This window comes from Hippoglossus hippoglossus, chromosome 11 (genome assembly GCF_009819705.1).
Source record: "Hippoglossus hippoglossus isolate fHipHip1 chromosome 11, fHipHip1.pri, whole genome shotgun sequence".
Lineage (NCBI taxonomy): Eukaryota > Metazoa > Chordata > Actinopteri > Pleuronectiformes > Pleuronectidae > Hippoglossus > Hippoglossus hippoglossus.
In genome coordinates, this window is record NC_047161.1 from 8,698,601 (window position 1) to 8,711,176 (window position 12,576).

At 41.0% G+C, this 12,576-nt stretch overlaps 1 protein-coding gene across 2 annotated transcripts; it reads right to left on the reverse strand.

The window, feature by feature from the left end:
• Positions 1-1,796: 1,796 nt before the first annotated feature.
• Positions 1,797-10,326, reverse strand: spag1a (sperm associated antigen 1a). 2 transcript variants are annotated; one of them, XM_034599317.1, is made up of 8 exons: positions 9,887-10,326; positions 7,948-8,047; positions 6,943-7,095; positions 5,949-6,106; positions 3,258-3,399; positions 2,746-2,872; positions 2,508-2,645; positions 1,797-2,031 (listed from the first exon to the last, which is right to left on the reverse strand). In XM_034599317.1, the coding sequence occupies exons 1-8, from the start codon at positions 10,236-10,238 to the stop codon at positions 2,026-2,028; spliced, it is 1,176 nt and encodes a 391-aa protein (XP_034455208.1). In that variant the 5' UTR covers positions 10,239-10,326; the 3' UTR covers positions 1,797-2,025. The 2 variants fall into 2 exon arrangements, with proteins under 2 accessions (XP_034455208.1, XP_034455210.1); XM_034599319.1 differs by lacking the exon at positions 9,887-10,326 and adding an exon at positions 8,504-9,336.
• Positions 10,327-12,576: the final 2,250 nt, after the last annotated feature.

The window sequence follows — 12,576 nt, forward strand, 5'->3', positions numbered from 1 at the left end:
TCAAGTGTTTTCACTTATAGTTGTTATTTTTATGCTTTTATTTGGACAACCAAAACCAGAAAATGAGATAAAACCAGGAAGTTTGGGTTGGACATGGAAACGTCGATATCAGGAAGCAGACGTGAAATAAAAGCGGTGGCACATTGTGCTGTATAAACTTTCCCACTGTTGAAAACCCGATCCCTCACACAGGAGATTTTAAGTGTAGTTAATCACTGGGCGGAGCTTTGTTAACTCCAGAGCGGATCAGGTACAGCGAGCGTTACCAGAAACAGAACCATGTCTCTGTGGAGGCTTTTAAAATGCAGTCAGATCATAGACTGTATAAAGATGGACGATACCAAATCATCTTTATCACCCCCCCCACAATGGCTGGCTGCAGTATTGGTCATAAACACCCACCTCCTCCATGTTAGTTGATGGAATGTGGACCAAACTAAAAATTCAAAGTACACAACAAATACATTTTCTCAAAGAGGTTTTCTGTCGTTTTAGGTAATTCTTATCAAGCAGATGTGTGTTCAAGTTTTCACATTTCAAATAACTTTGGTTTTAATTAGTGTTTTCAGGCCCAAAAATTAGAGAAAATGTCATGATTGACAGCCGAGACTGACTTGCTATTGGTCGGGAGCACGTGTTGCGGCTTCGCTTCATGATCACTACTGAGCAGACTCAGGATTCAAATGATGTCAACAGCACAAGATGGCGGCGTCCGTTAATCTTTGTACAGTGGGAGGGAGGTTGACATCAGGTTGTCATCCATCTTTATATAAACCAGCCATTTGATTATTTATCATTTTGAACTCGAACCGAGGGAGCAATTAAAGAAAAATGAAGTTCAGTTAATTCCGACTGAAATTAGGCTCCAAGGAACTTAACACTCATTAAACTTTAAAGCAGAATCCCTGACTTCAGCCACTTAAGCTTCAGGAGTTTAACACTTTTGCTTGGAGTGGAATCAATACTTTGAATCTGTAGAGACGTATATAATCACTGTTTAGTCCTGTGATATGAATGTGTCTTAGGATGTTGTTCTTATAGGATTGTGTGCCGGGTTCTATGAATACAACCCGAACATGTTGCTTTTGTCCTCGTTGGAGTTGGGAGGTTGTGGAGACATTAGTTATAACAGGTGAAGCAGGAGATTTGTCAACGTTCACGACTGAACCTGAGACCTACGGTAAGTCGTACAGTACACGAGAGCATATTTATCTAAAACCAGGAAAAGCGACAACCTCTTGATTGACTTTAACACCGAGCGAATGCACTGAGCTCCTAATCGATTGGATATTCTAACTTAAATGACTATTTTACCATCTTGTAATTCCAGTGAAGTCAGTGGTTTATAGTGAGTTGTTGGCTTGTCTTCTTGAATTAGCAGCAGATGTAATAATCGTAAACGGTGACATGTCTTGCATCGCAGCTGGAAGAGTTTGAACCCTGGTTACATAGAGAACGTACCAGATAATGACCTATTGACCTTTTTACATCTTTCTTTGCCTTTCGTTATCCTGACAATAATTTGTCATGAGCTCAGTGAATCACTTTGAAACCAAACACAACGTCTTTAAAAACAATTCAGAGCAAAACTTTCTTGGCGTATTTCATCCCAACCCGGTAGAAATCTCAATAAGGCACTCGTTATTACACACCCTCTCTTTCCTCATTTGACTCAAACGAAGAACAGTGCTCGGCAGCCTGGTACATGAATCTGTATGTACAGTATATTACATCATAACGAGAATGGTTTTATAGTGCAAGCAGGTCAAGTTTTATGACAATAGCCTTTTAAAAAAAAAAACAAAGCTGCCCTCATTACGTAAGGTTGTGCGCTCAGAAGTTATGGTGTGGTTTTGAACACACGTTGCAGATGGTGCAGAGCTCAAACGGTGGTCGTTCTGAGGAGCCCGTCCCAGGAATGACTTACTCGGGTTGATGGCTTTAAAAGTGTTTTTCTTCCAGGGCTGCTACAGTGCAGTGAGAGTCCACATCTGCTTCGTTCCTTTGCCTCTTGATCCACAAACATCAAACCTACAGAGGACATCAGCAGATGTTAGCCTTCCTGGAGGTTTCATTACCTTCGCCAAGGAGGTTGTGTTTTCATTGCCATTTATTTGTTTGTCTGACTATCAACAGGATTACTCCAAAATAACTGAACCAATTTCCATTAAATTAGGTCGAGGCGTGTGGCATGACCCAGGGAGGAACCCGTTAAATTCTTCAGTGGCTGCAGATATTTTAATTTTATTCTCTATAACATGGGGAGATGAGGCGTCAGCCAGGGGGGAGGTATATACTCTCTGAGCACCCTTCTAGTTTGTTGTTTGTTGTGAGATCATGTGTAACGTACTTGAAATACGACCTTGTCGGGTGTGGGTTGCGGTGAGATAAATGTTAGAGCTACCAACATAAAATCCAGCCAGCAGCAAAGAAATGCAAATCACAGCTATAGTAGTGTGTGTGTGTGTGTGTGTGTGTGCGTGTGTGTGTGTTAAAGGCTCTCTCACCCTTGGTGTGTGTGCAGTGTTGTCCATCAAACTCTGTCTCAGTAAACCTGTCACCGCCTCAAGCTCCTGCTCGGCCTCCCGGACATTTGGATCCATCTGGAGGACTTCCTGGAGGTCAGTGCTGGCTGACAGATAGTCCTGGGTTTGTGACACACACACACAATAAATTAAGATATAATTAGATGTGCAAACGCTGCTGCTCCAATATCTTAAAAAAAAAAAGAAGAGTGGCAGGCACCTGTAAACCTTTGTGAGCCAGTGCTCGTCTGTAGAAAGCTTTCTTGTTCCCCGGCTCCAGCTGCAGAGCAGAGTCACAGTCCTCCTTGGCCTCTTGAAAGCGATTCAGTTTCAGGAAGCAAATGGCTCTGGAATCAAAGTGTCAGGATTTAGCTACAATTAATGATATGTTGGACCAAGCTATCTTCATATGAGCAATCACACATGAATATTATTTGGCCTGGTATAAGCCCGATTTAAGAAGGCTTCTTGTATCCTGTAATGTTCTACCTGTCACACGCTGATACATCCTTGTTTTATTTATATGTTCTCTATTATTAATGCCTCAATCTGCAAAGTCATCAGCTTCTTTCTTATATGCAGGAGTCTATAATTAAAACTACAACCTCTTCTCAAAACACAGGTTACATTTAACTTTTAATGAACTCTAGTCCAGGAATCAACCAATTCTAAAATGTGTGATAAAATTGAAAAGGCTTTAGGTTTTACACACCAGGGCTGTTTCATTCTTACCTGTTTGTGTAGAGTGAACATTCGTCTGGTTTTAAAGCGAGACATTCACTGTACTTCTCCAGAGCCTCCTGGAAGTTGCCGTTCTTCACCAGATCGTTGCCTTTCTGTTTCAGTAAAGTAAACTGGGACTCTTTTTTCCTGACTGTTGAAAGAAAAATGTGTTCAACACTGAACCCGCTGAGGGAAACTGCAGTGATTTAATATCTGTCTGTAGAACAGTCAATATCCCTTTGATTGATCAAAAACAGATGGCAAGATGACAGAACTAGAGCTCATGGATGGATTACACACAACAGAAGAAAATCGTATTGGATGCGTTTGTCTTTAAAGAAGCTTCTCACATCAGGTCAGCACACAAAGTTTTTCATAGTAAGGTCAATAAAGCCATCAGTCAATCAGCAGCAGTCTAAATGAACCAGAGGAGTCAACTCCTGCTTACTGAGCGCTCCACTGTGCTGAGGAAGCCACTATGTCCAATGAGTTGGGGGGGGGGGGGGGGGGGACACACACACACAGGCACTCACTATGGATCTGTGTGTGAAAACTACACACAGATAATCCAGGCTGGGCCTTTATCAATCGACCCAGTTATTGATATAAAGTCTAAATTATTTATCCAGTGGGACCAGACAGCTGACTCAACAAGGTGTCGAATGCTGGCTCATGTTAGTCATACACACACACTGACAATAACAACACGTCTCGGACTTTCTATTCCAAAGATCCCTTTATAACTGAGCAAATAAAACCCCTGAGTTACAGTTCAACACGGCAACTGTTGTATGATAGTCAGTCTTTCCTTAGTGTGCCTGTTTATGAACAATAAAATAAAAAAACCACACACTTGTGGGATGTGAAATAAGTGGCGACACAATAAGCCTCTTGCTCTGGCAAAGGGAAGGATAAACAGAAGCAGGCATCAGGAGAGCAATATAATTTTAATAAAACCCTCAGCTAGACCTCAGCGCTGTGTCTGTGTCTGGTTAAAGCCCAACGCTCTCCTGCATCAGCTTTTTACAAGAAAGCACCAGAGCAAATTAACTTAGGTCCTTCCCTGGTGTAATTCTACAGCCAATCAAGAGCTTCACCGTTGTTTTGTGGGACTTACATTTCACAGATTTTACAGGGAATAATTCATGAATCTTGATTGAATAATATCAGGCATGTTCAGGAAACTGATGTCTTTGAGATTGAATTCAAGGGGACTGAGGTATGCGCTTTACTGAGTATCTATGATTTCATTTTGTGTATTATTTCTTTCCATGTTTTGGTCATCAACATTAGTTAATTAGGATGTTATCACTGTAATTTCAATGTTTTATGGATAAATAAAATGAATGTTGGACTGAAGCTTGTAATCACAAGCTTAAATGTGGTGTTATGTAGTAAATGCCCAAAAACTGATTAGTAACTGGGTCAGAAAATAGATTTTCTTCAGTTTCAATATAGAACTAGAACAAATAAACTATTATCCTCCAGGGAGCATTTTCTACATAAACAGAGGCTATATTATCTTAACGTCTATCTGTTTGTTTTAAACTGTTACAATGTTAAGTGTTGTGAATCTAACTGTAATATTTTAAATAGGGAAATATATCAAATACAAAGCAGTAGTATCTAATAGATTGATAATTAAGTCTTAGAATTCCCCCTCTTGACTAATCAAAAAGGCAAAAGTCTGCCTTATATAAACCGCTTGCTATACATATGGAAGATAAGGTATAGATAATAAAATGGTGCATATTTGCAGTGAAAATAGGAACTCACCACCACGTTGTTTTTAACACTGACAACAAGTTTCTATCTCCCCAGCAACAGCAGTGGGCTATTCTGAGATTAACACTGTACTTGTAGGTGCTATAGTCCTTAAGGGTGTATGTATATGTGTCTGTGTGTCTGTCCTGTCCTTTATCAGTGTTAAGAGTTAAATCCTGTCTTTGGCATTTCTGCATGGTGAATACAAATAAGATGTATGTGCTGGTGTGTTTGTGTTTTTATAGCTGTGTACTACACTGCCTGTTTTTAAATATATTAAATATATATTATGTAATGTATGAGACATGTCTTGTGGTCTGTGTGAGCAGCCGACAGGAAACCTGACCTGGATTGTTCCATTACAGCAGCATTACGCTCTGTGGAGATCGCCTTCCCCCTCTGCATTATTGATTGATAATCCACCACACACACACACACACACACACACACACACACACACACACACACACACACACACACACACACACACACACACACACACACACACACACACACACACACACACACACACACACACACACACTGTCACTCAGCAGGGGTGCCTTCACTGAGCCCATGACCGACTTCTGCTGCTGCTGATGGCTTATGATTCCATAATTCAATGCTATCATTTCAAACAACCTCAATTCATTAGGTAAGATTTGAAAAAACAATACATTATTTCATCCACATAAGAAGAAAAATAATAATCACTTGCATTTTATGTCAAAGACCAGAGAATGTTTTTACCTCTTTTTAAAACCAGTAAATCACAATTATATAGTGAATGCTATAATTGCTTCATGTATGCTGTGTAACATACATGTGTGTGCTTGTGCATGATTGAAGGGAAAACTAGGAGGCTACCACCCCCTTAACAGATGTTCACATTTAAAGCACACGCGTATGTAGTTCACTGGATGTGATGTCACTCACCCTCGTCCTGAACAACCCTCGCGGCTCGAGCCTGGGCCAGCTCAATGCTGACTGGTTTCTGTCTGTGCTGCAGCTGGACAGACAGAGGGACGGCAGGGATCGCTGGAAGATTCTCCCTCCACTCGGGCCCTTCCTCCTCGATCAGCATCTTAGTGATTCTGGCAGAAAAAGACAAGGAGAGCAAAAGATGAGCACAGGAATGGCTCAAGTGTTGGTGAATGTTTGTATTGTATTTGTATTTGAATTAATGCCGCGGCCACTACTAGGTTACGTGATGTTTCTATACTTGGCGAATGGGCGCTCGTCATGTTCCTGAACGTGTTGTCTCAACACAGGGCTGCAGTCCACAGACTAAGTGGCAGCCATCACCGCTACATGCGAGTGTAATCATTCATTTGCTTCCATGGCTGCTACAGAAAATAACAGACTGCCCCATTTCAAAGACTTTTAAATGCAGCATTATTTGTGGTCACAGTGAGGTTAGGAGAAGTTTAGCCCTCGTGCCCTCCTCAGGTGCATCCTTCCAGGGACAGAATTAGAATATTTATATTTTTTCATCTACTCTGTAGTAGAGACCAAAGGTTTCCTGACCACTTCCCATGATTATTAACGCTACAGCAGCGGATTTCAGGAGGAAATTCTGATAAGAACTGCTAGATCCACAGAACCAGACAGGATAATAAGATTTTAAAGGATTATCAATTATGTCCAATGGAGACTGGTGTAAAAAAGAATGCATTCAACACAAGCGTGTCTGTTTGGCCCAGTGGAGTCAAAACATTATGTCTTGAGGTTGATAAATATTATATAACTAAAATGAATGAAAATGCAGTGCAAGCTAAAACAGAATGTGACATTATAATGTGTTGGGAAAAAACACAACTTCCCCTTTCGAATGAACTCGGAAACTGCAACGTGTAAATAGCTCCTCTTCTTTCATAAGGTTACATAAGCCACACGAGGGTGGTTCACTGTTAAGCTGAGTTGAGCTGACCTGTGGACGCTGTCATGAGCCGCCTGCACCCCGGTGTCCATCTGCAGGACGGTCTTATAATCCACGTAGGCCTTTTTGTAGCGCTCCAGTGACTCATAGGCCATGGCCCTGCGCAACAGGGGCTTCACGGAGTAGGGCTGCAGCTCCAAAGCCCTAAGAGGATCAGAAAGACGCAGAGACAGAGGATCAAACCCTCCACGCCTGCACAGGTGTGGCTGGGATGATCTGAAGCTTTCCATTCATAAACATGTGAGGGAGTGTTGGAGACAGAGATTCCTGAAGCCTCCGGAACCAACAGTGACAAAACAAACCCTGTGGATCCAAAACTATTCCATGAAACATTTACAACTATTAAAGATTTTGTGGAAATGCTGAACAACCTTGTGTTTGAGCTTGTGGCTCTGTGCTAAGCTCCGGTCTGTGACAGCCACGGTGATGGTATTATAAACTAAGCACAAAGCAAATGTCCCTTTTCTTCACACGCAATAAAGATCTCCTGTCTGCTATTATGCAATGTGTGGAAAAGTACATTTTAATTTGTTGTCTGTGTATTCTCTTGTGAGGATAAAGTGAGGATCTAAGGCAGCATAATCATGACCTGCAAAAGGATAATACATTGCAAGTAATCCCTTAATGTGTTTGTATGAAATAATAATGTCTGCCTTCAAAAGTAACTGAAAAAGCATTTGAGGTCAATTCTTCTTTAAATGATTTCTTAGACTATTTGAGTAACATGTAAGGAATTCAATGCAATCATAAACTCATTACACCTTTCAAAACACAGTTCTCCATCACTTCTGAATGTCAACAGAAAATTTAATTATTGTTTACCTAATAAAAGAACTACATAGGAAAGCAATGTCCACACACACACACACACACACACAGACACACACACACACACACACACACACACACACACACACACACACACACACACACACACACACACACACACACACACACACACACACACACACACACACACACACACAGATCACGTACTTGGTGCAGTCCTGTATGCAGTCTTTGCTGTTTCCGTCCTTCAGGTAACATGCAGCTCTGTTGGAGTAGAGGATACACACGTCTTCTGGACTATCAATGCCTGCAGGGAAACAACAACAACCACTCAACTGGGAGACCAGATAGAAAAGGAACACAGTCATCAGTGAGCTCAGTGTAAAAACACTGTATAACAGCTTCCCTTGAGAAAATAAAGATGGTATCCTCAGCGGTTTGGACCAGGAGCTCCGGGCTACAGTGAAATCAAGTCAACACAGACAGTTCTATTTAAAATCATTAGACTGTCCAGAGATGCTGAGAGGGGGAACGGTAGACAGATGAATGGATGTGTCCTTCTGGCAGAGTCATTTTCTTCTCTGTCCTTTCTTTCCTGAGCCTCCATTGCGGTTTCACAACACTTAGCAGAACATCATTCACTACGCACTGCTTCAGTCCTGGAACTAACGTCAGCAGTGATCATACTGCTCTAGATTTGTAATGTTTCTACTAAAAAGCACCAAAAAAGCCAATCTCACACATTGTTGTCAGTCCATCTCACCTGAAGCATCCTTCTCTTGTGTCACAATAGGTCGAGTCTTATTGTTTTGTCTCCGGTGCTGCAGAAAAAGCCATGACTCTGGCCAGTTGTGAAAAGTTGGCCGCTTGCTCTGAAGCATGACATTCAATCTTACCTAAAAGCTCCCTGCACCAACCCATGACTTCTCTCTACGGTCAGTGGTTCTGTCTTGTGCCAACATTCCACTTCATTCATCAATCACTCCTCGTGTTTTAGATAATGTTGGTAAATGTTCGGCTAAAAAGGAAAGATTCCCAGTTCTCCAAACAGACCAGTGACATAACTGAGAAGTGACCTGCACATACTATGCTTCAGTTATTACATAGAGATAGAATTGTGCAGCATGCAGACATTGGCATGATGCATTCATAGGACATGGGACACTGTGGACCATGGAGACAAATGACACTAATTCAACCTTTTCCTATAATTCCCTTCCCGATAATACACAGATGCTAGAAGATGCTTCGTTCTCTGACACTGTGCCACTCATCTGTTGTTGTTTCTACATTATAACACTTATTGTCCATCAGATGTTGCTTCTGAAACAGAGCAGATTAAAGTATTTATACTGTAGTACAATCTTTTTTTTTTAAAGTAGAACATTAAATACGCAGCTGGAGAATTCTATCGATTAAAAATTTACAGCAATTTTGTGATTGTTAAAAAAATATTTTTTGCCGTTTGGGCACTGTGATCAAACAAGTACTTTGAAAAAGTCAACTTTGGATTTATAGAATAAAAAATTCATCATATAACAACTACTAGGTTGTGACATTTCACGAACCTGAGCTATTATTAATTTATTTCAAGGTCCAGTGTGTAAGATTTAGGTGAAAGAGATCTATTTGCAGAATATAAAATAATCCTAGTAATGTTTTCACGAGTGTGTTTCATCTTAAATATACGTATTGTTGTTTTCTTTACCCAAGAATGGGTCCTTTATATTTAAATACTTTATATTTACATCGGGAGCTGTTCCTCTCTAAGGAGGCCGCCATGTTTTTTACAGTAGCCCAATCACCTTTTGAGTTTTTATGACAACTGAATGCTACCACAGGTTCTCCCTCATGTTTGGAAGGGGAGGGTGAGGTAAGGGGTGTTCAGCTGCAACATGCTACTCCACCACTAGATGTCACTACATTCTACACACTGAACCTTTAAGAAGATAATAGCTAGTTGTTAGCACGCAAATGGTATTGACACAGACAATGTCAACGGGCTCTTTGCGCTTCTTTTAACCGCTCAATTATGTACGTCAGGCTTTAAGAATGCCCTCTACCACAAATGCCCGAAGGTACAAACGTGTTATGACCACAAGTATCCGTCTCTCTGACGACAACAAACTGCTCATGTCTTCCCCACCTGCTTCAGCACACCCACAAATAGCCTGTGTGTACTTTTCCAGGGCGTCTCCGAACTGTCCGTGTTTATAGAGGTGGTTCCCCTCGTTCTTGAGCCGGCCCAGGTGAGGAGGAAGGGCCCCGGCAGGAGCGTCCAGGTAACTCGTGTCCACCGCAGGTCTGTCCCGCTCCTCCTGTCCTCCGGCGGCGTCTGTCCCCCTCCGAGTGCCATTGGCCACCCCCTTCTGCGAGGGTCTCTGGCCGTGGGGGTTGTCCGCGGCGCCTCCGCCCCGGCTCCTCGTCCCGCTTCCCGCTGAGGCCTGATCCGATCGCGGTGCTCCGCTGCCGGAGGGTTTCTCCTGCGCGTTCCCCATGGCTGCTCTCCCTCCGCAGTGAGATCAAGCTCTTCCTGCTTCTGCCTCAGAGCTGCGGCTTCATCTGAGCCTGTGCAGGGGATTTCTGCTGCGACCGCCCCCTGGATGACACGTCGCGTGTGACGTCACCGATCGGCGGCGATGCAGTGCTGCAGCAGGACAGGACGGATGGGATCACAGACTGTTTGTATGGGACTGATGGGACATGTCTGATGGGACAGATCCGATGGGACTGATTGGACGGATCCGATGGGTCTGATGGGACAGGTCCGATGGGACAGGTTTGATTGGAGAGATCTGATCTGTTACCCTTTTAGTATCATCAGTCGGCGGATACTTAGACAAGGAATGTTCTATATTTTTTTATCTGAAAATCTGGCAACCAAAATTCCCATTGTCAAAACTTGGCAACTATATTTCAAACTATAGCATCAGAGGTTTGTTATTATTCCAAAATGACAGCTCTTGTGGGACTGATGGGACGGATCTGATGAGACAGCCCCAGATCAGATTTCACTAAAAAATCTCTGGGTCTCTCCGGTGGCTGGAGAGACCCACAGGAAAACAGACAGAAAGATTAGAAAAACGACTGGTGGAATGGCCAAATTCAAATACATAACACAATACATATTAAGATTTAACTATATTATAAATAACCAATTATTAATGGGAAAATAAACATTCCACTTTACTATATTGTTTCATGCTCTTTTATTGCCATTGGAGAAGTGAAAGAACCAAATTTGAGCTCCCCATGCCTTCGAAAACAAGAAAAGGTCTTCTAAATAAAACGTTGGCTTTTTAAGCCTTGTAATATAATCCTGTTTATTTATTTTTAATGTTCCTTTTGCCTTATTTTATCTGTAAATAACTGGACTATATGGACTTCAAAGTACTAATGAATTATGAAGTAATAATGCTTGTAAATACTACCATTCGGGCCATTAGTGCAGTTATACTGATGGCTCAGTTCTACTACAAGTGTAGTACAAGTTATTAGAGTATTATGCAGCTGTAACGTTAGCATGTACTGGTAGAATATGTACCTCCACATTATTTTATCTGGCTTGTTGGTGTTATTTGTTCTATGTAAAGCCCTTTATGATATTGTCAAGAAAAGTGCTAAATAAATAAAGTACTATATAAAAAAAGTTAATTATTTTGATCATTAATGTGTATTCATAGTAAAACAAATTATAATGGGTACATCTGTTTCATCTCTGGGAGAAGCACAGTTGTACATGACAAAATGAATGAGCTGCTTCGGTGTGCTTGCTTAGCACAAAGCATGTTGTGAGTATCACCTGTGTTTTCATGAGAAATCAAAATGGCCGCTGTAAATAGAAAAATGTTGTTGTTGGAATGAATCAGATAAATAATGTCAAACTCCAACTTGTGGTAAGTCTTTGTCAAAAATTCTTATAGACTTACATTTTTTTAGCTTGTAGGTTACTTAGATAAAGTATAAGGCTTAACTAATTAATCACTGTAAATCCGTGAGTGTGGCTCGCCATCTGGTGACCTGTGTGTGAGCACCTGCTCCCAAAGGCCACAGATTCAACTTCATGTTAACTCTTCCGGTTAAAGAAGTGCCTGCTATACGGACCCATGAAGCCACTTTAGAGGTTTGTATTATTTAATATACCACGATACTAATAAATTAAATAGACAAAATAAGAGAAACTGTCCCTTCATTCAACAGCACAACAAACCTCTGCTTCCATAATGACCATGAAGTTTGATCAATATCTCACTAGTTTCAACACAAACTTAATATATAACGGTTATATATGCCGTGAAAGGTTATATTTATTGCACTATTGACTGCATTAGTTTTGGTGAAGTATATATATATATATATATATATATATAAACTGCCACCGAATAATAGTTGGACTCTTCTTCCTCAAAAAAGCCACTGGTGGATCTTTAATCTACTCGAAGTTCAAATTAAATAGTTGACAAGAGTTGATTGAAATTAAAAATATTACAAATTATAACAAATCTTCATCAAAATAAAAAACTAAAAAACTTTCATTGTTTGAATGCAAACTTTAACAAACTTATTTCATGTTACCTCATTCAAACTATTGGAAAACACCTCCTAAATGCCCCTTTGCCTCAGCCGCTCTTTCCAAGTGTATAGAAAAACCTTCACATCTTCAGGCAAAGTTAAAATGCCAGTTAGGTTTGTCGATTCTGAACTCCTGTAGAAACATGTTGGTGCAGCATGGCAGGAATGAATAGAGAAAATGTGCAACTGCCAATTTTGCATTAAAAAAACTAAATATCTCAACCTGCATTTTCCTGTTTCTGCATTCATCTATTTGTTACCAGT